The sequence below is a fragment of the Myxocyprinus asiaticus genome, chromosome 9, assembly GCF_019703515.2.
Source record: "Myxocyprinus asiaticus isolate MX2 ecotype Aquarium Trade chromosome 9, UBuf_Myxa_2, whole genome shotgun sequence".
Taxonomy (NCBI): domain Eukaryota; kingdom Metazoa; phylum Chordata; class Actinopteri; order Cypriniformes; family Catostomidae; genus Myxocyprinus; species Myxocyprinus asiaticus.
In genome coordinates, this window is record NC_059352.1 from 22,879,084 (window position 1) to 22,905,555 (window position 26,472).

A 26,472-nucleotide genomic window follows, 5' to 3' on the forward strand; every position below is an offset into this window, starting at 1 on the left:
CCTGAGGGCTGTTCTGAGTTTGTTGAGACGAGTGGGACTCACAGCAAATCCAAAGAAGTGTGCAATTGGGCGGGTGGAAGTATGGTATCTGGGCTTCCACTTGGGTCATGGGCAGGTGTGGCCCCAAATTGATAAAACCGCAGCGATTGCAGCCTGCCTGAGACCTAAGACCAAAAAGGAGATGAGACTCTGACTGGCTGGCTATTATTGTAGATAAGAGCCTAATTATTTGACCGTTACCAGCCTGCTGACGGATCTCACTAAAAAGGGGGCACCAGGTCTCTCCCATTTTTGTTGCAGAAGGACACGTCGGACAGAGGGTTGGGGGCTGTATTGTCTCAGGTAGTGGAGGAGTGCCCCGTGTTGTTTATTAATTGGAAGCTCTCGGTGCGAGAGACGAAGCACAGCACGATTGAGGAGGAAGTGGAAGCCAGGTGAACAATCCAGTATGAGTCTTTTATTTACAACACTCTTTCAGTGCAACACACAAACAGAATAACACTCCGTCAGCATCGTGCATCTCTCTCTCTCTCTCTCCTCCGGCAGTCTGGACACCCTTTTAATCCCCCTCCAGCTCTCACTGAAACACAGAACAGCTGTTAGAGATCATTTCTCACAGGTGTCAATCCTTACCGTTCTTCCTCTTCCAGCCTCGCTCTCCACAGACATCGCTCGGCCACGCCCACATCACCACACTTGTGTAATCATGTTGGTATGTTTACTTGAGAATGCATTTGATTCCTTATACCTGTACCTGTCAGGCACATTGACACATCATTTGCCCCCACCTACAAAGCATAATGTTTCTCTCTCTCTTTCCTGGTTGGCAGCAATTTGGGTGTCCATATATCTTTATTGTTACCTGGACAACAATGCCACCTGAAAATCTTCAGTTTATACTTGTGTATATACAGCTTTAGTTTATGTCACAAACCAGTAAAGCTTAGTTAGTATTGTAGATACTGTAGCACTTTTGTTGTAGATAGTACTTTTCTATTTATTGTAAGATTACAATTGTATCAAGTAAACAAGAAATTGCAGAATAAAGAAATTGTAACATTTCACACTTCCAATAATAATACCTCACAGGTTTGTGGAGATTAGTGAAATAGTTACTTGGAATGCTGCTTAATTTCCGTATCTACTGTCTGAATATGCCTGTAACATTTGTAATGAAATGTTTACTTCTTGCATCACCTTGCATGATAGCATCATATTATTTTTGCACATTTTATAATCAGGAATGAAGTTCATTAATACAGCGAAGCAATATTTGTTTTGTACCTACACATTTCATGCTATTTGTACAGGTTGTTCTCTTTTCTCTGCTATACATGTAACTTTATAAAATATTAATAATAATAATAATAAACTATTCTGAGAGATTGGAAAGTGCTAGTTTTTGGAGTATGTCAGCAAGGTGTCATAAATAAACCTTTCCCTAACCTACTGAAGTTTTCATGTGCTCGATCAATCTGCAACATATAATTTGCTCTTTTGTGGCAGATAAAATATAGGTATAAAATTATATAAGTAGCTTTTACATATACCCTAATTTTGTGTGAAAGGCAAACTGGCAAAGTGTGACCTTCAACCCCAAGGATTTCATCAGCGTATAGATCATATTGAATTAATATTAAAATTACATTTATGTACAATATTGTTTTACATTTATGTACAATACAGTTTCTGAACTGCACGTTTCAGTCACTCTACAAAATAACAGTCTATCTGGCAGTCCGCATTATTATGAAATCATCCCCACATGCATCAAACCTCAGCACACATAGCTGAGTCACATTTACACAGGAGATCAGCCACACAGTAAATTTGCATGGATTTCAATAGGCACACCATTTCCTTTGTGGTTGGCCTCAAATGTAATTTCCATGTAATTTGCCTGTTGTGATGTCTGCTTATCTAACTGGAAATACAAAAACTACAATGATCAATATGATCATTGAAATATGATCATAAAATAGCATTACATATTTATATTTACTGAATAGTATTCTACTAGAAAGTATATGATCTGTATGATATCTCAGTTATCTGTATAAACTTTCAATATTCAAACTTAAATGTAAAATCACTCCCTTACAATAGGGCTACTTGACCCTAAAAATCACACCCTTACAAAAGGGCTATTGACCCTAATGAGACCATTTCTATAGGCAAGATACAGTACATCCATTTCAAAAGGTAAGAAGGTGGTCCATATAACACTACATTTTAGTTAACGGAACAGTATAATTATTAATTTACCACGTAGATAACACTGCAATAGATATTAAAGCTTAATTTCAATAATTTTTAGAAGCAGCAAATTACTACATGGCAACATAAAACGAGTTGGATCACATGGATTTAAAACTAAAAACACTAAACCTATGAACAAAGGAAGAAACGATTTTAGGAAAATTTGATTTTATATAAAAACAAACCATTTTGAAAAACAAAAACAAACTAAAACTACTTAGATATACAACACTAATGCAAGAAGCCTGTTGCAGAATTTGATAAACACATTAGAACTTCTGTATCTTATGAGTACAATTATATTTTGAGATGATACCTATGTCTGGTATTGCACATGTTCCAGATACAATGAAAATGTTTTGTGACACCACAAATACAATTTTGTAGCAATATCAGTGTTGTACTGACCACTGAAACTTCAAAATAACAGAAACAAAACAAACCCACTCTATTTTGAAATCTCTTCCATTAAATGATTTGGACATTATTGCATGATAAATCAATAATTCACAATTATCCTCACATACAGCAACATGTTAACACACGACAGATCTATGATGCAACTGAGATTGCATTGATTTCAAGTGTTAATCCTCCCGCAGTTCCTAAGGCTCTTTAGTGGCTGTGTGGACGCACAGATCTTATCACCCAAGCTGTATGCATCACCTCAGGTCCTCTGGGAAAGAGGAATCTTTAAGCTGTTGCTGGAGGCCCATTTTAGCACATCATTGCAGCCTTTTAAAATTATTACTATGACTATTATTTCTGCTTCTAGCTTTGTCTAAATTTGTCTCTTTTCTTTTCTGACTAGATACTGCTTTGTCTGATTTTAACATGTAAAGGTAGTCAGTGTGCTTCTCATTTGGGATAGTGCACCCAAAAATGAAAATTCAAAAATAAAAAAAACATTTACTCACTCTCATGTCATTTCAAACCTACAGTATATGACTCTCTTTCTTATGTGAAACACAAAATGAGATCTTAGGCAGAATGTCACCTTCGTCACCTTTCACTTTCATTACATCTTTTTTCAGGAGAAAGTCATACAGTTTTGGTGAATGGGAGTAAAAATTAAGTTAATGTCAATCATGACAGATTTGTCATTTTTGGGTGTAATATTGCTTTAAGGTAATTATGTGTAGTTTGGAATACTGATTTTATGTTCTCAGTCACCAATGAGCTCCTTTAATAAAACCCATAGCATCAGAAAATGAATGCTCACAAATATGTCTTTTGTTCTAAAAATATGTCTGAACATAGATTTATTTGTAAACAAATTCAGGCCTGTTGTTTCTTTATGCAGCCTATTGTTCTTGTTTAAAAGTAAATTTGTTAAGGAAAAATAAACCTACAGTTATCTTGATATTGACAAAATAAATAGTCATAAGTTAAAACGTATGTGCAGGACTGCCCAAAGCACTCAGTAGTGTTTAAAAAATAGCTTTAGTCAACCATATTCTCTTAATCACTTTTTTTGCAGCATCCTGATTTGATGTAATCTCCTGTCACATTCAGTAACTCAAACCAGCACTGGCTTTTATTGTGGTACCAGTAATTCTTTAAACCATCTATCAGTTCATTTCTAATGACAAACCTCCCAGCATTAACACATATGAAATTTCATGACCTCAGGAACAGCTTCCAATGCACAACACATATTTTACCAACAACATGAGAAGGTTCCGTTACACACGATTTTAAGAAATTCACACTAATATCATTCTAATTTAAAAGAACCTGTATTTCAAAAGGCTACCAGCACAGGACGGTTAAGCCAAGAGGTTGATCCTACTGTATAGCTCACCCACTTTGTTGTCTTGCAATGGCCTTAACAGTAAAATAAGGCCCAGTATCGGCCTGACGTAGGCCTTGTCTGTAAGTGGTTAGAAAAGGCCCTTGGGTTGGATTAGGACTGTTCTAAATCTGTTCCACAGGAGGTCCCTCTTCTTTAGGTGCAGGCTCCAGGTGAATGGGAGTGACATTATTGGGCTTCTTAACACTGGTGGGGGAAATATCTCAGGTTACACACAGTGCACTCAAGACACAAAAACACACAAGCATAATATGCAGAAATTGTCTCTCAATGGAGACATTAAAATTATTTTGTTTTATATGAAGCTAATTCTAATTAAAAAATAAAAACTGAATTTACAAGAACTGCCGCCTTACACACAAGACAAATTGTCAAAAGGTCAAGTCCTTCAATGGGCCAGTCAAAGCCCTGATATCAATCCAAATGAGAGTCTGTTAATATTAAGCCTGATGTATACTATGGAAAAAGCCAATCTTTTTCTTAAAGCACCCTAGGTGAACGAAGCCGGCATTTATACTATGCGCAATATCGTTTTATAATTAGTTGGTGACATCACGGAAGGCTGTCAACTCTCAGGCAAATGACACATCAGGTAAGCTGTCTCAAGAAACAACAGAAACCCAAGTAACAACTCCTCAGCTGGCAGGCGCGATTGTAAATAAAAACATCATGTCGAAACCACACCCACGATTAGTCTTAACCAATCAACAAAGCTCTTCAACCACCCAAGTTCTCATAGGTCTAGAATTTCAGAGATGAATACGAACATGAGATATCACCAAAGAACACACTGGCAGAACAATAACGTCACTGCATTTTGTCATCATTTGTCAACATTTGTCGAACTAAGCAAAGCCTGTTCACCCAGTAAGTATAAATTAGCCTTTAGGGACCACAAGTGTCATCTGACTAACCTGATCAAACTGTAAAAAAAAAAGAAAAATGGATGAATAAGCCAAAGATCACACCTGAACAATAAAGCTAGTATGTACAGTGCCTATAGAAAATCATCATAGCCCTTTGAAACAGTACCTTTTTTTGTCTTACAGCCTGAAATCAAAACCATTAAAACATATTTTTACCAAATGTTTACTTTGACAAATTGTGCCTTCTAACATTCAAGTAAAAAAAAAGGGCAACAGTTCCAAAAATTTATAAAAGATGAAAAACTAGGACAATAGGGTTTGACAAAAGTGATCACCTGGATTTAATACATTGTAGAGGTACCTTTTGCTTTAATGACAGCCATCAGTCTGTTAGGATATGTCTCTACTAACTTCATGCACCTAGATTGGGGTATATTTGCCCATTCTTCCTTGGAGAATTGTTAGAGTTCAGTCAAATTGTGGAGTGAGCGGCGATGGACTGCACTCTTCAATCCATCCATAGGTTTTCTATTGGATTTAGATCAGGGCTCTGACTTGGCCACTCAAAGATTTTGACCTTCCTATCCTTAATCCACTGTGTTGTTTTTTTTTTAGCAGTGTGTTTAGAGTCATTGTTGTGCTGAAAGGTGAACCACCTGCCCATCTTCAGCTCTCAAGCAGAGGCCCACAGACTTTCCTCAAGAATTTGGGTGTACATTGCAGCATCCATTTTCCCTTCAACCCTGACATTGCTTAAGAGAAACACCACCACAACATAATGTTGCCACCACCATGCTTCACAGTAGGTATGGTATGGTATGTTCTCGGTGGTGTTATGTGTTTGGTTCTCCAAATATAAATCTTGGAGTTCAGTCCAAAAATTAAATTTGACCATAAAACCTTTTGCCACATGGCATCAGAATTCTTCAGGTTCTTTCTTGCCACCCTGCCATACAGGTCAGATTTGTGTAAAGTTTAGGAGAGTTGTCACATGCACAGACCGAACAGCCTCAGCCTTAAGAGCTTGTAAATCCTTCAAAGTTGCCTTTGGCCTCTTGATAGCTTCCTTGATCAATATCCTCCTGGCACGGTCATCCAAATGGAGGGACGGCCCCATCTAGGCAAGGTTTTGGTGGTGCCATGCTCTTTTCACTTCTAAATGCTCTGAACGGTATTCAGAAGGACAGATAAAGCCTATAAATCTTTTTGTACCATTCTCCTAACAGGTGCCTTTCCACAATTTTATACCAGAGCCCTTTTGAAAACACCTTTCCAACCATGTTGAATTCATTACCATGCAGTACTAGTAATGGAATCCTCATGGAACAGCCAGTTTTAGAAGTAATCAAAACCACTACAGTTTATTTCAGATGGGGGCCAATTAGCTACGTATGTGATCTGAAAGGTGATTGGTTGCACCTGAGCAAGTCTGTAATGGTTACTCTTAATTTAAACCAGGTATTTTACTAATTAATTTTTTACATGTTACTTTTACTTTGACGATGAAGGTTATGATGTGTAAATAAAGCTGGAAAAGGTTAGATTGAATTTATTTACATTTTCAGGGTGTAATGTGACAAATTATAAGGATTTTGAAAAGGTATGATGACTTTCTTTAGGCACTGCATATTCCCCAAAAAACTTACTTTCATTGCAGTGAAAAATCTCTTCTCAAAATATTACAATGTGAAAACTACATACTTGGGCAAACAGAATGTTTTTAGTGTAGTACTTTAGATACTATTTTTTAAACTAAATTAATCATTTATAGTTCCAGGCTTTGAAATTAAATAGACCGATAGGGTTGTTAATGTATACTCACGAGTAGGGTGAAATTGGAACAGCCACCACTAGGACATGGTTCTTTTTTCTGAAGAGCCTCCACAGTCCTTTGTGATAACCTCGTACATCCAGGTCCCACACGTGCAGGCACTAAAAAGCAGTAAACAAGATCAGGCCATAACTTAATAGTCAGTTTTATTACACTCACCCAAGTATTTATATGTTTCTTTCTTTATTCCCTCTCTCATTGTTTACAACAAGCCATTTATCCATATACTTGTATGCCCTCTTAATAGCATAATTCAGCCTGAGAGGTCTAAAGCCATAATGGGTGTTGTCTAAAGCATATCAAGTCAGATATACAATTTGCACCTTAAGATGTTTCAAGCAACATATTTCACCACTTCTGCATTATATGATGCATTACAACCCACAGGAGCCCAATCAGTTAGAACCACTGAGCCAATGAACACAGTTACTATTGGCTTACCTGCTCTGAAACTCAATCACTTGTTCCTTGAGAAGCCCGACCTTATTGTTTAGATTCAAACTGAGGAGCTAAACATTGGATGCATCCCCATATATATTTTTTTTATATTCTTCTAGAATTCCAGTCTTACCTTTGATAATTCTGTCCAAGTATTTGTGTCTGTCTCCTGCTCCATTTTGATGAACATCACAAAGGTCTTTCCCTCAGTGTCCGGGATAAACGAGTCTTCACATGGGTTTTTACTGTGGTCCAGGACCTCTGCCTCACTGCAGGCACACAATTGATTTTTGCAGTTGTTGTAATACTGCAATATTAAAGTGTAACAATAACTATGCAAATGGCGGAGTACTGTGTGATCTTCACACAAAACGTACCGTAGTAAATTTTGAATTTCAATCTCATAAGCATCTTTATTCAAGCTGTAAACAAGGAGAAAATATCAATGATATTTGAGCAGGATGAAAATGTAAACAGTACAATTTGGTTAAATATTTACACCGTCTTTAGTGAAACAAAAAGAAAATTGGAAGTGTACATACCTATCTACATTCTTCATCTGAACGTTTGGAATTGTGTTGAACTTGTGCTTTTTAAAGTAAACTTCCTGATTAAAAACATTACATTTTCATTAAATTTTATAGAAATTTAAAAATAAAACACTAAAGAATCAGCTCTCAATGGAAAAAAATAATCCTTAAAATCATACAAGTAAACCTTTATAAGTTATTTACATAATTGTAACTTTAACCCCGTCACTTACATGGAAGTAACCATTCATGTTAAGGCCAATGATACCAAAGTGATAGGAGCGAGAGACATCAGGAATGACACACTCTCTGCCCTTCCTCTGTTCCGGCATCCGCATCCACATGTCCCAATCCCACAGCTAAGAGATAGCAATAAAACAGATGGATGAAAGGAGGAAAGACTCCTGAGGCATATCTGATATCTAGAACAGTGTAATCTCAATGATATAATTATTTCCTCATCCTAGTTTAAAAAGTGAAACACTACTTTGCCCCGGTTAAATACACAGGTAGTATTTCTGGTCCTTATTTACTACAGTAAGTTCACAATTTAAACACTCGTAAAATTCACCAGACTAACTCTTCAAAGTCAGTGAAATTATTCAAATGAGAAAGGAAAACAGATCAATTTAGTTATTTAATGACAATGTTACTTTCTTTTGGTAAGAGGATTAATCACTTTAAGAAGCGTTTCGTAAATGCAAATGGCCTGAAAAATTGTGCCAACTTAGACCTCACTTTTGAGGGATTTTGCATGTAAATGTTTCTTTTTATCAATTGTTCCTATTTAGACATAAATTATGGGCTAAATGCCGAAGTTAACTGCCTGACCTTTTCAGGAGTGGGCCATTTGGGTTCCAGTTCATCCTTGTAAAGGCTTTTTTTAAGCACCCAGCCAAGACCAGGCATACTTTCCACTCTGTAGAGCAGAGAAGGGTCCTCAGCTGTGTGCTCATAGCCCTGGAAAATAGCACAGCTGCAGGGTCAAATGCACCTTCAAAGACTTAATAATTTAGGCCGAGAGTACACTAGTGGTTGTCATTACTTTGCAGTAGACTAAAAAGTACAGTATACCAACAGAAACAGCATTTGGCAGAATTTACTACCAGTCCAATTACCAATCGTAATTATAGGAGAGACTTTGACAAAGTGAAACATATAATAGTGTAGCTTATAGCTATGCAGAAATTGAAATGAAAAGAGATTTCTCAACTCACTTGGTCATTCCAGGCTGAGATACAATAAAGACTGTCATCCTCACGCAACAAATGGATGGTCTGACTGAGAAAGCTGGAGATAAATGTGGGAGAGGAACATATAAATCACACATTTAAAGACATTTAAAAATGACCTGTCAAATATTGTTACTAAATCACTATTAAGATGATTTGAGCTCACAGATGTTCTTTCTTTTGCAAACTAGCCTGTGACCAATAGGGTGGAAATTTGCTAGCCTCTAGTGGATGTCTTGTAGTATTACACACTGCACATTCATTTGTTCATCCATACCTGAAGAAATCTATGGAAATATCAAGATCCTCCTCCAGGACAATGGCAAAATCTGCATACTGAAAGGGGATTATTCAAAGATAAACATTTGCAAGCTGTTTAAGTGTGTAATTTTACACAAGCTGTATTGCAGGTTAGGGTATACTCACTGGATGCAGACTGAAGGTTGCAGTCAAGCTGGCTTTATAGTGCTGTGAAAAAATGTATGAATTTCTTGATGTCATTTAGAGAGTACTTATTTATCATTTCATAGAGATTGTATACACAGAGAGCAACTTCTAGCCAATTAAATACAAAAGGGCTATAGACATCTCCATGTATTTTCAAGCTTTTAGAACGACTTTTCCAGGTGTGGAAATCACACTTTTTAAATTCCCTGATATTTCCAGGTTTTCCATGACTGTGGAATCACTGTAAATATGTTTTTAATCTTATATAAGGGACCATAATGAACATCCATAACTGGCCATTCCATGATTTGGAATGCATAATTTCTGTATTCAGTTCATGCGAAATACCTGTGACACTCTAGCATTCTTGATGCTGATAGGTGTATGCTGAACTCCTTTAAGACCAAAGAGCTCGACCACATCCATGGGTTCCTGTGCACAGGATATTTTTGTGAATATGTGTAGATCCTCTTAAACGTAAAAACACACAGTTGAGGAGAAATATGAATGTGTTGAAGAGAAGAGAGCAAAGAACATAGATATGGCACCTCATAGTATCCATCAATAAAAACAGTGATCATCTGTGGATTGACGCCATTGGAGGAAAGGAGAGAGCGCAGCATTCTATAAAAAATAAATAAATAAATAAATAAAAAAAACATGGCTTATGCTTAGTTAGGTATTCAAAATATGGCTATTCCCACATGGCAACTTGGTTGGCCACAAAATATTAAAGCGTGACTATGCATGTTACTTGGCTCAAGCAAATAAAAACGAACAAATAAATGAATGCTTCATACAAATTTTACTTCCAGTAATACATTTAACTGCATTTATGATGTGAATTTGGTAGTGTGGCTAAGCACAAAGAATTTTAAGTCTACAAACCTATAGAGATAGTTTGGTCTATTTCCAGCTATAACTGCAACTGGGATGTTGTGGACATTGTTGTTAGGCAGCTAGATAGGACAAAGAAGGTTTAGACAACACAGATACAACATAAAAAACAAATGCAATTAAGAGTCTCAAAAGCACTCCACACGTCTGTTTAACAATCAATGGCAAAAAGGAAACTTTAACTTGTAGAGTATGTCCTCATATTAGCATTACAAATTAAGATTTGGTGTGTAATGCAGCACTTTCAACCTTGTAGATAAGCCCAAATAAACCAGGGACACTTATTTTGAAATTACAGAGACTTGCCTCCATTACAATGCTCTATATGTATTTAACAAATGAAGCTTTCTCGTGCCTATCTGTGCTATTTTTAATTGTTGGTATATGTAAACCTGCACTAGATGGACGTCTTTGACCGTCTTGATGTGTTTCCAGCGATGCGCATTTCAGTAGAGGATGATACTGGAAACTGGTTGTGTGTATGTGTGTAGTTCACACTGTGCTTTGGAATATGAATGTGCGTCATGTGGAAGTGTCTTCAGTGTATTTCAGCATGGAATGGATGTTTTTTCAGCTCATGTCAGCGTGGATTGCTTGTGAACCAGTCATAAAATGATTCAAGCTTTGCAAAGGAACTGTTATTGAAGGATAGGGCAGTTTAAAACTCTTTGACCCGACAGTAAAACCGTAACAGTTCCATTCGTGAATATTTCAAATGTCATGACTGTTTGATTGTTTATGGTGCTGACACCCTGTCTACACCGGGCGCGTCTATTGACGTGACGCAATGGCTTGAGGCTGTCTACGCTGGACAAGTCGACACAAACTTTCTAAACCGTTTATTTGTGTTGTTGGCAGTAGTAGCGCCGGCACGTGTAGCGCAAAATGGAACGGGACACCCGTTTACTGTCGGCACGACGCTTCCAGTGTAGAGTGTTAAAGGGTTAGTTCACCAAAAAATGAAAATTCTCTCATCATTTACTCACCCTCATGCCATCCCAGATGAACACATTTGAAGAAAACTAGAAAAATATCTTAGCTTAGTAGTTCCTTAAAATGCAAGTGGATGGTGATTAGACCTTTGAATCTCCAAAAAGAACACACAGTCAACATAAACGTCATCCATACGACTCCACTGGTTAATGTCTTCAAAAGCAAAACTATTGTGTTTGCTGTGAAAAATATCAATATTTAAGTACTTTTTAACAATAAAGAATCACTTTCAGTCAGCAGCACGCACATGTGATGTAATCTCATTGGCATGTTCACGCGAGAACAGATGCACAGCACTGTTTACAGTGGAGGAGGAGGAACACTGTACAGAAACTTTGTTGGTTTTATCTGTTTGTTAACTCATCCTGGATGTCTCAACCGAGAGAAAAACATGAGATTATATCCATAACATGCCAATGCGAATACGTCACGAGACTGCATGAACTCTGCCTTCTCATGAATGCGCATATGGCTGCTGACCAGAAGTGATGAATTATAGTTAAAAAGTACGTCAATATTGATCTTTTTCACAGCAAAAGCGATCGTTTTGCTTTATAAGACATTAATTTAACCAGTGGAGTCATATGAATGACGTTTATGCTGAGTGTCAGTTCTTTTTGGAGATTCAAAAGGTCTAATCACCATCCACTTGCATTTTAAGGTTCTACTGAGCTGGGATATTCTTCTTTTTTTCTTTAAATGTGTTCTGCTGAAGAAAAAAAGTCACATCTGGGATGGCCTGAGGGCGAGTTAGTTATTTTGTGATTTTACGCCATGCCAGCTTCTAAGGCTATTTTCATGGCGAAAAACAAGTTGAAATATATTAAAAGTGACTATAAAAAAATAAAAAACGATAAAGGTTTTTAAAATGTATTTTCGATAAGAACTCTTGAACTGATTCAGGGTTGACTTTGTAAAAAATCTCTTCAAAAGTGTATGACGAGTAAAATAATTTCCTAAAAGAAATAAATCCAGCACAATCCAATAAAATATGTTTCAAGGATAGTGGATTCTGGCATGCAGTGCATAATGGTGGATCTTTGTCTAATATTAAGAACATATGTGTGAGTCTGGAATGTCCTATTCGGCAACAGGTGTAAATGAACTGATCCCAGCGATTACTAAAATTAAAGATGTGTTTTGCCCACTAGAGGGTTGATTTCATGCAGTTTGTTTGTAATGTATTAATCCCATTCAGTTTGCCATTTGTTGATGATGTAAGAGATTATGGTAGATTTCAGATCTGAGGGTGGTATGGAGAATTTAAGATCTGTAGAAAGTGCTTCTTTAGCAGCCGAGTCTGCTTATTAATTTCCTCGTATTCCACAATGGCCAGGTACCCAGCAAATGTAAATATTAAAATTCTGTGCCTCCAGAGCTGACAATTTGTTTAAAATCTTTACAAGGGCTGGGTGGTCATTTTTGAGTGATGCAAGAACTTGAAGGAATGATTTTGAATCTGTTATTAAGAAATGTCTCTGTCATGAGGTCTTTATGTGATCCAGTGCTAGAATAATAACATCGGCCTCTGCTTGGGGATCCTTATTCCACTTTTTAAGTGACTGATCACATATGCACCCAACACATGATCTCCAGACTTCGATCCGTCTGTATATATAGGCGTGTGTGATGGAAACATCTTGTGATGAGGAGGGGGGCGTGGCCGGGCTGCGAGTGTGCGCGCCTCGTGCTGAGCAGCCCAATCAGTGGGAGAGAGATGAGAGGAGTCGGGAGTGCTGGAGAGAGAGAGAGACACACACACACAGAGCTGTGTGTGTCGTCATGTTATTATGTTCCAGTTCAGTGTTTTAAGTTGTAATTAAAGTCTTGTTGAGTGTCAATCTGGTTCCTGCTTCCTCCTTTACCGACGAACGAGAGGCTTGTCTGCCACACTCGTTCTCTCTCTGTCTCTTCTGACGTGATCAGCTGTTTTAAGGCGTCTCTCCGCTATCACTGTAATGAGAAACAGCTGTCAGAAATCATGTCAACCAGCTTCACAAGCCACACCACTCCCTCACTCCCGCAGACAGACAGACGACCACACCCCCATCACCACACATCTCTTTGATATACAGGAGTTGTTGAAGGTATTCATTCGGATGGGTTTCAGATTTTTTTGTTTCTTGTTAAATCCAGGATTCGTTTTTTTGAGATTCCAGGGCGGGATATTGCAGAAGTATGTCTGTCCCAGTAAGTCAACTTTTATGTTTTCTAGATGAAATTTCATCCGTAGGCCAGGAGGTTGGATATGCCTTGATTTTCTCTCATAAAGACATGAATACTGGGGTGAGAAGATTGCGTGATATGCTGGATTTTCTTTGTTGGTCTATAATTTTGTTGTGTATTGCAGGGCTAATTTGAGATGTCTGTTCTCTAGAGATAGTTCAGTAGCCTCTACGTATAGGCTTTGAATTGGCGATGTTCTGAAGGCCCCCAGCAACAGAAGTATGCCCTGATGGTGAACTGTGTCCAAAAGTCAGATATATCATTTCCTGGTCATACACTATGCTTCCATAGTCCAAGTGTGACCTGATCAGCGTTCTGTAAAGGTTTAGAAGAACTGAGCTCTCTGCTCCCCATTTAGTCTTTTCTAAAACCTTTAAAATATCCATGGCTTTAAAACATTTATCTTTTAAAATCTTTATGTGAGGGATAAAAGACAATTTATTGTCAAAGGTTATTCCAAGGAATTTGGTCTTCTTGACAACTTTGATAGGATCGTTATCCATAGAAAGCTCTGGGTCATGATGGAGAGCACGTAACTGGCAGAAATGCATACAGAGTGTTTTACTCTTTGAGAACTTAAACCCGTTGGACACAGACCAGGCCTAAATCTTATTAATTGTCAGCTGGATTTTCCATACAATACCGTTCATGAATTTGCCTCTGTAGCAATTACAAATGTCATCAACATAAGGACTGCAATGAATATATGATCCAAAGACTTTTGCAACGCTGTTTATTTTTGATACTAAAAGGGTCACTGATAAGATGCTTCCTTGAGGTACTCCTTACTCTTGTCTGTGTCCGACAGGGTATTACCTACCCTGACTTTAAAATGTCTATTTGATAAAAAGTTGGCAATAAAAATGAGTAGATGTCCTCTAAAACCAAGTTGATGTAGCTCCTTAAAAATACCATAATTGTCATAAGCTTTCTCCAAGTCAAAGAGGACAGCAACAGCATGTTCGTTTCTGATAAAAAAACATAATGTATATAACTTAAGGCTGATGAGGTGATCTATAGTGCTTCTTCCTTTTCTAAATCCACCTTGAGCATTAATTATAAGATGTGGAGACTCCAACATCCATACTAGTTGTTAATTAACCATTCTATCCATGGTTTTACATAACTCGTCAGGGCTATAGGTCGGTAGTTGGAAGGTTCATTATGATCCTTTCCTGCCTTTGGAATAGGAATCATTTCCACTTCTTTCCAAGAATATGGAACATTTCCTGATAAACAGATGGAGTAAAAAAAAAGGTAAAAAAATGTAAGGACAGGATAGTGTGAGGCAAATTTTTAAAAACTGATAGTGAATATTGTCCGGTCCAGTTGCAGTATCATGTGATCTGCTTATGGCCCTCAATTGCTCTTCCATAGTGAAAGGTTGGTTGTAAGGATCCATATTACTGGATGAAAAGTTAACATCTTTCCTTTCTTCCAGTGCCTGAATTGGTTGAAAAGCAGGGAAGCAGTTCTCAATAGAGGAGTTCTTTTCAAAGGTTTTGCCTAGGATATTTGCAATTTTTTGTTTTGTAGTTAAAACTGAGTCTTGATGTTTAAAATGTTGATTTTGAGGTCCACTGTTCTTACCCTTCATTCTGCAATTCTGTAATAAGATTCCAAACCTTTTTCATTATCAAATTGGATACAAATTGTCTCCAACTTTATTTCTTCACCTCATTAATTACTCTAGGTGCTTGTGCTCTATTTATTTTTACTTTGATAATGTTTTCCGTTGTTGGACTTCTGAAGTATCTCTTTCATCTTTCTTTCGCTCTTTAATAGCCTTTTTGCAGTTATCTTTGAACCATGGCAATCGTTTGCATTTTGTATTTGGTGAAATTTTTGGAATGGTATCGTTTGCTATGGAGATTAAAATGCTGGTAAAATGTTTTAATAGGGTCTGGATCATCCTCAGGAAATGCATTGAACCTTTCATAGCATAAGGTTTGAAAATGGTACCAGTTGGCTTAAGTTGCCATCTCTGTATGCTTGATACTTCTCTTCTTCATTTGAAGGTCAAGATTAGTGGAAAATGGTCACTTCCACAGAGGTCATTCCACACTTTCCAAGAGAGATCTAGTAGTAGCTCAGGCTAGCAGATGGTGAGGTCAATTGCTGAACAGGTACCATGTTCAGGGTGTAAACAGATTTGAGATCCATCATTTAAAAGGCACAGGGCATGGTTGTTGATTAATTCCTTAATGTTCTTGCCTTTTGTATTACACTGATTACTACCCAACAAGGTTTTATGGCTGTTAAAATCCCCCATAAGTATGAAGGGGGAAGGAAGCTGCTCCACAAGGTTGTCCAGATCTTGATGCTTTGTAGTCATATCCGGTGGAATGTATATGGAGCATACTGTGACAGTCCTCTGGAGGGTTAGATGTACTTCTGTTATTGTAAATGGCTATTTAGTGTGATGTATCTGTGTATCACATCATTTGTAATTAAAACAGCTGTTCCACCGGAAGCACGTCTTTTGTTTGGACCAAAAGAATTTAAAATTTTAATGTTTTTAAAAGAAAGGGTAGTTTCAGGGACAAGTGCGTCTCTTGCAGACAAAAGGCAAGTGGATTAATAATTGCAGCTAATCGTTGCAATTCTGCGAAGTTGGCTCTGAGCCCCCGGACGTTCCATTGAATAATAGCGTGATCCATATTTAAGTTAGGAGAATAGAGATATTACCCCTAGTTCTGCCTTTTGGTGAGCGGCTCCTACTGTGATGGCCACTCTCTTTCATTTTGACATCTTTGATAGCTTTCGTCTTTGTATTCTCATCTTGTGATACTTTTGATTGTGAACATCCTGCTTTTCTAGAGTTCTTGTTAGTTATTTGTAATGTTTGTAAGTTCTGGTTGGTTTGGATATGGGTTGACGTAGTTTCATTCTGGTTTCCTGCACTCTTTGATCTTGGAGGAGGTATACCTTTACTGTTACGGACAGCTTGGGGTTTATCCTTTTGCAGCCAGGTCAAATCTGTCTGGCAATCCACTGAACGATAAGGGTTTTTTTTACCACAGAGGCAAAAGTTTTATTTACAATGAAAGAGGGAACCACAGAGACCAGTTTGCGTGCTTCATTATAGCTGATTTTCGTTGTACATCTTATTTTCTGGATTTCTTTCTCTTTATTCCACTTCAAGCATTCTTTTGATGAAGTCATGTGTTCTCCTGCACAACTGCAGCATTTGGGTGGCTTCTGGCAGCTTTCTTTATCATGATCCTCCTCTCTACAATTACTGCAGACACACTAATTCTTACAGCTGTTAGATCCATATCCATACTTTTGAAAGTTAAAGCAACTCAGTGGGTTTGGTATAAATAACTCCACTGGAACACTCATATATCTGATTGTGATTCTTTCTGGAGGATGAGTTTTATTGAAGATAATTATGTAAGTGCCAGTTTTAACAATACAATCTTCTCTTTTGATTGTTATTCTTTTCACATATCTCACTCCTTGAGATTTAAGTCAGAGATTGTTTAGCAGAGATGGGCCACTTCTATTAAAATGAATGTGAGAAACTGGAACGCTCAACCAAGGAGCTCTGTATACGGAGGAAGGAAGGGATCAAGGCATGTTTGAATCCAATGTTTGCGTCACATCCTATCTACTGAGATAACTTCATCTGATCAATTTTCGAAGGCAGTATAGATGTATCCTTCGCTGCCTATGAAATCACACAATCCTGTGCTCCCAAATCCACAGCAGTTGAGCTGAAAGAAAAAAAAAAAAAAGGTGGCCAAAGAGGCAGTTGATAGCCAATTTGTGTATAAATATACGACTTGATTAACTTTTTCCAACTTTTCCATTTCTAGCGAGAAAGTAGTATTGTAGTTATTAAATATAAACTTGGTTGTCACCAAAACTCTCTTGATTTTGTTCTAGATTATTAGACCTTTGTGGTTCGGTTGGATGAATGAAGTAGACGCGTTACCTTTAGTGGACACCAGATGGCGTTAATCAGTTGCTGGTATCCTACTAACAATGTGACGTTATGCTGCCTCGGTAGCCTGTTCGAAACCACTTCCTGGAGGTACCTTCATACGCAAACACTGTCTGTTGAGTCACTGAATGATAAGGCAGCGAGGCAACAAGACAGCTACCTTTGCTTTCAGACACAGCCTTTATATGAAATCCAGAAGGCACGAAGAAGGTTTTCCAAATTAGTCTTCTTACAGCATTCCATCAGAATCTGATCAGAGCACAGTTTCTTCACCTCCTTAACAGTACCAGCTATTCCTGTAATGCCCTTGTGAAAAGCGAAAGGAGAGATCTTTGTGATTGGCATATCCGATGATGCCGATTCAATAATTATAAATTTTGGCCACTCTTCACTGTTAGATGTAGAAGCATATTGATTCTCAGAAGTACAGTCCATGTCCAGGTCTAAAAGATGTGTGCTTGGTAGCCATGTTAAGTGTATTATGCTTTATCATCTCTATTCCCCATCCACCTTTGAGTCCAACAAGGGGATGCACAGAGCCACGGAAATTCTGCAGATTATGTTCCAGGGATATAGGGATGGTATACTCAAGCACAAAGAATGAGAGATATTCCATCTACTTGACTGTCCCTTAGCCAATGCATTCTGGGGATACTGAAAAGATAGCTGATGTTAATCTATCACATAGTATTTCCAGAGGAAGTCTTGACCAGCCGATTGATTGGATCAGGCCTTTCCAATCTCCCATCTAGGTGTAGTAGGAGCCAAAACACAGTGTTGAAATAATGGAAGCCGCAGCAAACCACATTTCTCAGTAGCCAAGATCTCTTCCTCCACCGACACGGGTCGCAACTCACGGCAAACAATTCATACTCTTTTGTCGTATTTTCGAGTAGCAGAGGGATGCTAGGACTTAAACTACTCAGGGTCCTTATGGAGAGGTAGACAGTGAAGGTATAAGAAGATGGGAAAACTCAAAGTAGAGAGACAAAACATAATAAAAGTATATAAACAATTGTGACCCTAGTATGGGAGGCTAAAGGTTTATTCACTATTGCCCAAGGAGTTGACCTTAGCACTACGGAGGGAAGGAGTGTGCCACTGTTCCTTTCACAAGCTACCACCACAAAGGTGGGTCCCACTCCGTACCCAGGCATGAGGGTGAGTAAATGATGAGAATTTTAATTTTTGGGTGAACTATGCCTTTAACAGTTGTGCTTGAGATGAACAGTTTAATATTTTCACATGCAATGTGTTGGATGCGTGTTGTGTGCAAACCTTAAAATTTTGTTTTATAATGTTGCGGAGCTTGCTCTTTCTCTTCCGAATGAGTTTCTAATATATATATGGCTGTATTTGAGGGGCTGCACAATGTTAGCCAATCATAACAGTGGGGGTTTATGTTGAAGTTTTAAGGAGGAGCTTTGGCCAAATCAAGCGTTTCAGACAGAGGACCAGAGACTGCGTGGAAAATGATTATATATTACTAAATTATATATACTAAACAAAAACTTTACTAACATTATCAGTGGACCTCAGAGAAGATTATTTAAAAAAAAAGAGCATTTCATGACCCCTTTAAAGGACGTGTCTTACTGGGTCAGGATTGAACTCTATAGTTGCTGGATCTTTGCAGCTACAAATGCTCCCATAACCTTCCACTTTACTACAGAAGAGTTTCCTCCTGCGGTTCAGCTCTGTGTCTGCCCAATGGCACTCTGCCTCTAAGAATGAAAAAAAACAGTCAAGCTGTAATGAGACTGACTTTGAGAATGTGTAGCAGGCAGTTTAATATTTTCAAATCCTCACTGTAGGGAGTGCTCTTCAAAAAACAAAATACTGTAAGAATGTGACATTAAATTGCAAGAACACTCCTCACCAACTGTCCATGACATAAACTGCTGTAAAAACAGGCAATTTTAGAGTTCTACACTGATAACAGAGGCAGAAATACCTTCAGAAGCAGTGAGCTGAACCTCAGTCTTTAGCAGCACAGGGTCACCCCATGTAGAGAGAGCAGGAGACTTAGAGTGCTTTTCCCCATACACTTGACCTATAATAAATAGTAAACTTTCCATTAAATGCAAATCATGTTACAACTGAACATTAATTATGCAATAGACAATGACATGTTGTGTGTTATTTCAAACTTGTGCACGTGAGTAAACGAGAAAAAGTTGTGTTGTCTCACCTCCCTTTATCACTACCAGAGTCCACATGTCCCTCCAGCTTAATGTGACAGCCACCTGACTCCCTAAACCTTTCAAAAGGTTCTTTGCAGCATCCTTCAAGTGGAAAGTCCCCTCATCCTTAAAAGGCCAATAACAAGCTCACTTACATTGACAAACACCCAAAACAATGAGGTTGGAATGAAGAGGTTATTCTATAACCTTGATAGTGAAGATGAGGATTCTGCCACGTGTGACCATGTTGAGGAATAGGATCATGGCTTCATCCTCATGGGGAGAATAAGTGTCAAACACTCTTTTGGCCATCACATGACCCTGAAGGAAGAGATTATAGCCAAGTGTTATCATACAACCGACTAAATAATCGGAAAAAGTGATGTAGTGAACATCCGAAAGAGTCCGTAATAGTCAAAGAGGATAAATCATGATGTATAAATGTTTAATATTGATGGTTTGTGCTTACAGTGGCCTGATTAAGAGCAATAACATGAATGCCTCTACCCTGCTCCCTCATCTCATCCTCCAGCACCTGCAAAAATACATCAAATATCATTCCACTTTCATGCAATCTACAAGTAAACCAGTATGAACAAGTAAACATGTTCATACAGATCAGTCAATAAACAATTTTCAGAAGAAAACATACGTACATACAGTACTGTGCAAAGTTGTAGGCAATTGTGAAAAATGTTGCATAGTAAGGATTTCTTAAAAAATAATGCATTAAATAGTTTTCATTTATCAATTAACATCATACAAAGTCCAGTAAACATAAAACAAAAGGAAATGAATATTTGGTGTGACCAACTTTGCCTTCAAAACAGCACCAATTCTCCTTGGTACACCTGGACACAGACAGGATGTTCCAAGCTTCTTGGAGAATTCACCACTGTTCTTTTATAAACTCAGCAAAAAAAAAAAAAAAAAAAAAAAAAAAAGAAACGTCCTCTCACTTTCAACTGCTTTTATTTTCAGCAAATTTAACATGTGTAAATATTTGTATGAACATAAAAAGATTCAACAAGTAAGACATAAACTGAACAAGTTTCACAGACACGTGACTAACAGAAATGGAATCATGTGTCCCTGAACAAAGGGGGGGCGGGGGGGGTCAAAATCAAAAGTAACAGTCAGTATCTGGTGTGGCCACCAGCTGCATTAAGTACTGCAGTGCATCTCCTCCTCATGGACTGCACCAGATTTGCCAGTTCTTGCTGTGAGATGTTACCCCACTCTTCCACCAAGGCACTTGGAAGTTCCCAGACATTTCTGGGGGGGAATGGACCTAGCCCTCACCCCCTTGATCCAACAGGTCCCAGATGTGCTCAATGGGACTGAGATTCGGGCTCTTCACTGGCCATGGCAGAACACTGACATTCCTGTCTTGCAGGAAATCACACACAGAACGAGCAGTATGGCTGGTGGCATTGTCATGCTGGAGGGTCATGTCAGGATAAGCCTGCAGGATAAGGTACCACATGAGGGCGGAGGATGTCTTCCCTGTAATGCACAGCGTTGAGATTGCCTGCAATGACAACAAGCTCAGTCCGATGATGCTGACACACACCACCCCAGACCATGTCGGAACCTCCACCTCCAAATCGATCCCGCTCCAGAGTACATGCCTCAGTGTAATGCTCATTCCTTCGACGATAAACACGAGTCCGACCATCACCCCTGGTGAGACAAAACCGCAACTCGTCAGTGAAGTGCACTTTTTGCCAGTCCTGTCTGGTCCAGCGAAGGTGGGTTTGTGCCCATAGGCTACATTATTGCCAAAGATGTCTGGTAAGGACCTGCCTTACAAAAGGCCTACAAGCCCTCAGTTCAGCCTCTCTCAGCCTATTGCGGACAGTCTGAGCACTGATGGAGGGATTGTGTGTTCCTGGTGTAACTCGGGCAGTTGTTGTTGCCATCCTGTACCTGTCCTGCAGGTGTGATATTCGGATGTACCAATCCTGTGCAGGTGTTGTTACACGAGGTCTGCCACTGCAAGGATGATCAGCTGTCCTTCCTGTCTCCCTGTAGTGCTGTCTTAGGCGTCTCACAGTACGGACATTGCAATTTATTGCCCTGGCCACATCTGCAGTCCTCATGCCTCCATGCAGCATGCCTAAGGCACGTTCACGCAGATGAGCAGGGAGCCTTGGCATCTCTCTTTTGGTGTTTTTCAGAGTCAGAAGAAAGGTCTCTTTAGTGTCCTAAGTTTTTATAACAGTGACCTTAATTGCCTACCATCTGTAAGCTGTTAGTGTCTTAACAACTGTTCCACAGGTGCATGTTCATTAATTGTTTATGGTTCATTGAACAAGCATGGACAACATTGTTTAAACCCTTTACAATAAAGATCTGTAAAGTTACTTGGATTTTTACAAAATTATCTTTAAAATACAGTGTCCTGAAAAAGGGACGTTTCTTTTTTGCTGAGTTTATAATATTCTCAATTGCTTCTATCTCTTCATGTAATCCCAGACTGACTTGATGTTCAGTGGGGGAATCTGTGGTGGACATGTCATCTGTTGCAGGGCTCCCTGTTCTTCTATTCTATTCTATTTGCAAAAGGAATGTTTGAGTCTTAAATTTATATTTCCTATTGACACACTAAAGCTGAAGATATAAATAACCATCTTAAGACATATTTTTTGTGAAACATCTAAGACTTTTGCACACTACTGCATATGGTGTGGTCCAAAAGTGTGAAAATGTTTCTATTTTGTATTTTTCTTATTACAAATCATATTATCAGCAGAACCATGAATCAATGTGTTTTTTGTTTTTTTATGATTTAGGTCAGCATGAATTTATTAACTATTTAAATAATTATTTAATAACACCACACACATGCTAGGCACAAGTTTGTGCAAAACCTTACAATCCATGTTATCCCACCATTATTTGAGAATATTTTAAAGAGCATTCAATGGAAGCTAAAAAAATCTGACCTCTTGTACAAAAGAGTTAACATTGCCAATGAGACAGATTTGCTTACATTGGATTATTGACCAAGAAATTGCGCAGCATCTTAAATATTTTTTTTTTTAATTTTGTGTCAGAACTTTTCTTTTTACATTTTCCAAAATCAAACAGCTTTCTGTTTCTCTTCTATTTCCAGGTTTACATGAGATCCCCGATTTTAAATGTGGTCTCTGAATTTTACGTATTGCCTGGGAACTTTGTAGCAAAAATGGCTAAATCATAACTGAAGTTTGAGACTCAGAATCACTTACCGTTGTGCCGTCCACTGCAACGTACACCTTAGAGCGACTAGAATACACCTCAATATCCAAAACCTTCCTCTCACTGGCTGGTCTTCGTGGGGTTTCCATGTTGGGCATGGCATCATCTGAAAAATCATTCAATGAAAGCAAAGACCTCATGTAAGAAGCGCATCTAAACATGTTAAAAATCTGAAACCTTTACCTAAGCTCATGGATTTCAATGTAGTCTAACTAAAAAAAAAAAAAAAAAAAAAATGAAGAAAACATTCAGATATAGGATCATGAACATCCTGCAGTTATTTGAACCACTTGTGATAAATTATTCCACCCAAGGTGGAATGTGAATTGAGCAATCATGTGTCATATGATCCACATTACCGTAATCTTGAGCAGCATCCTCTTCAATCGCAACTCTCCTTGTATCAAGAATGAGTTTGATATTCACAATCACTGTGATCAGAAGAAACAGGACAGCACTGACCTGCAAAATCAACAACACCAGCCAAAAACTGTTAACTGCAATGGACTACCGCCATCTAAAAAATGATTTTTAGGTTTTATGATACAGCTTAAATTGCAAGGTGAAAAAGCAACCGCCCAACGGAAGTGTTCATGGCTAATCTTATAATGTGCTGACCTGGCAGATTCGCCGTACTGCTCTTTTGTTGGTGAGTCTGTATTTCCAGGTGAGGTAGAGGCTGCGCTGCTGGCGGGGGATGAAGGGCTTGGCTCTTGGATTGGGTGTCCAGGTGTCCATACCTGCAGTCCTGCCCACTGCTCCTGATTACAACACCTGCCTGCATCTGACAACACCTACGATCACGTCTTTTTCATCTACACAACACAGTGCAATCATAGCAGTTGTTATAAATAATGGGAAAATCTTGCAATTTCAAAATGTGATGCAGGTGGCACGTCTTACATGTGGGGTAAATACAAATGCATAGGGTCAGGCAACAAAAACAATGCTAAACTGCGCAAGTGAACAATAATAAAAGCACGTGCACGAGTTGTTCACGTGAATATTTCATTATAAAACAGTGATACAGCAAACACATGGAGGCAGTAGTCGTAACGTTAACTGTCTGAGTATTACTTTTGAAATTCTTTCCAAGAGCAATATCTGTTGACACGGTCATTCGTGTTGACTATACCACGAAACAGAATATATGTTATGGACTGTTTACCTCAGCAGCATGTTATGTCGCCACAGAAGCGACGTCCAGACGCGCGTGAAAATATAACTGTAAATTAGTTTATAAACGGGTCTAGTAACGTTTGGCCACACGTAGGTAAAGTGATCTGAAGCCAGATAGCATGAGAAGCACTTCTGGTACGCTTTTCAAAATAAAAGGCCCACATTCTTTTGTAGAAATTGTTTGTACAGTATGTACATACACACACACACACAAACAACAACAACATTTAAATAAAAAAGGAAATGAATAATATAAATAAATAAATAATAATAATAACAAATAATAATAATAATAAAAAAACAGGGCATTATGTTTTTGTTTCATACACTATTAAGTTGTGTTTCACACAAAGAGCAAGTGATAAATCTTTTTTTTTTTTTTTTATGTTGTATTAGAAAATAGTTAGTAAAAGTGGAAAGGTTACTAATTTTAAAGAATATGTCAGCATGATAAATATGCTGTAAATTATGGTGAGTCTGGACCATCATGTAGTTTTACACTATTAGTTAGAGGTGTCACTTTAACTTAATTAAACCCTTAAAATACATATAAATGACACTATACACAGCCATTAAATAACTAAATAAGCCTACTACATGAGAAATCTAATTACAAGTACTTCATATGTACTCCTGCCTTTGTTTGTGAGTGTTTTTGATTGCATAAAACTTGTTGTGCCTGGTCTCTCAGGTTATTTACTGAAGTTTCCTGTTGTGGTGATGTTTACACTAACGTTCATGTTGCCTAGTTTTGAGTTGTTCTTAACGTCTTTAGGGATAGCTAGCTTTTTCAGCCAGATCACACCAATTAGCCATGGCTTTAACACTCATTTATCAGCTATATATTGTCATTTTGCAAGATTGGAATTACAAAATTCTAAATTCACAGAAATGGTAATTAAAAGGTTCACTGAGTTCTCAATAGGTGATGACTATATGACGTGTGAGTCAAAAATCAAAAGTTGCTAACCGCACACTGAATTGCATATATGAATATGAATATATGACGGTGTGACAAATATCTATGGACTTAATCACCAGTTAGGCGTAATGTTCACATTCGTTTGTTCATTGTTTCGCAGTTATTCTCGATTCTTGTTATTTCAGCGATTTAGGTTGTAATTTTAATCCAAAAACAGATGCATTTCTTTTCACTGGTTACTTTGCAAAGAAGCAAAGCTCAATTCCCAATCCACAAAGTGCATGTGAATTAATTTATCGGTTTATCTGTAGGAAATGGAGAAGGAGGGGTAAATAAATGCCTTGTTTTTGTTGTTGCACTGTCATGTTGCTGACTCTGTCATTATTTTTTCTTGAAAAGCTCTTCTGCTAAAGGAAAATATGGGGCCATGGTATGTTGCTGTTTTTTTAGGTGAAATTTCAAACTAAATTAAACATAAAATAATTGACAGACCATGAATCAGATCTAAAATATGACCCACTAGTCTACATTATTATTATTATGCTATTTCATGTTGCTGATAGGCAAAACCCTTTCTTAAGCAAATTCCACAATACTTATTTAGGGAAAACATGTAAATGGTTAATTTTGAAATTATGTGTTGTTGAGGATTGTAACTCAAAGTGTTTATTCAAGCGAATATATAATATATATATATATATATATATATATATATATATATATATATTTTTTTTTTTTTTTTCTCAGAATGGTTTTAACATATTACATGTTGTTTTTGCATTATGTAATCTTTCAGTGCTGTTTTCATAATTTATCGTGCATGGAGTAAGTAAAGGTATGAACCAGTACTTCAAAGATCCTGTTTGTCTCTCGTCCTTGCCTTTTGGTAATGTTATTCCACATCCTCCAGAGTGTCTAAGAACTGTCCTACACAAGAGAGCCCATTTATCTGACATGGAAGGTGGAAGGGAACTCCAACTCGTCAGTTGATTCAAACACATTTAATGCTAATCTTATTTATAAATCTTAAATGTTATTACCAAATTATTTCATCTGATATTAACAATGGTATTAAATCACGGCTAATTTATTTTTTCATCTCCCCCTCCTCTCTCCAACCTTCTGTCCTCTCACCCAGAGGTGCCCCCTGCTTCTCTGGTGGTCTGGCCTGACAGCAGACAACACTTATGGGTGAACAGTTCTCCCTTCATTGCTCAGTAAATGACAGAAATTCAACAGGCTGGATGCTGAAAAGGCTTCAAGTAGCTGAAGTGAAGTCTGGCTGTTTGCAGTTAAATGGCACAGAATCTACAAACAGGCCTGAAGAATGTCGTTTTATTCGCATCAACAGTAATCAATATCACTGTGAGCTGTAAGAATACCAGCGCCGATAATATAGATTTGGCTAAATGTTCTGTATCTGTAAATCACACTGGTACATTTAGGGTGCTTTCACACTAAAGC

At 37.9% G+C, this 26,472-nt stretch overlaps 1 protein-coding gene across 2 annotated transcripts; it reads right to left on the bottom strand.

Annotated features, from left to right (window-relative positions):
- Nucleotides 1-2,410: 2,410 nt before the first annotated feature.
- On the bottom strand, nucleotides 2,411-24,215 carry LOC127446376 (protein O-linked-mannose beta-1,2-N-acetylglucosaminyltransferase 1-like). 2 transcript variants are annotated; one of them, XM_051707267.1, is made up of 22 exons: nucleotides 24,076-24,215; nucleotides 23,526-23,691; nucleotides 23,267-23,369; nucleotides 22,898-23,013; nucleotides 20,134-20,199; nucleotides 19,872-19,985; nucleotides 19,673-19,790; nucleotides 19,436-19,534; nucleotides 19,078-19,205; nucleotides 10,305-10,375; nucleotides 9,965-10,040; nucleotides 9,765-9,848; nucleotides 9,396-9,437; nucleotides 9,247-9,305; nucleotides 8,955-9,027; nucleotides 8,569-8,697; nucleotides 7,971-8,096; nucleotides 7,750-7,814; nucleotides 7,585-7,629; nucleotides 7,341-7,476; nucleotides 6,761-6,870; nucleotides 2,411-4,258 (listed from the first exon to the last, which is right to left on the bottom strand). In XM_051707267.1, the coding sequence occupies exons 2-22, from the start codon at nucleotides 23,643-23,645 to the stop codon at nucleotides 4,177-4,179; spliced, it is 1,962 nt and encodes a 653-aa protein (XP_051563227.1). In that variant the 5' UTR covers nucleotides 23,646-23,691; nucleotides 24,076-24,215; the 3' UTR covers nucleotides 2,411-4,176. The 2 variants fall into 2 exon arrangements, with proteins under 2 accessions (XP_051563227.1, XP_051563226.1); XM_051707266.1 differs by having other exon boundaries at nucleotides 23,526-23,722.
- Nucleotides 24,216-26,472: the final 2,257 nt, after the last annotated feature.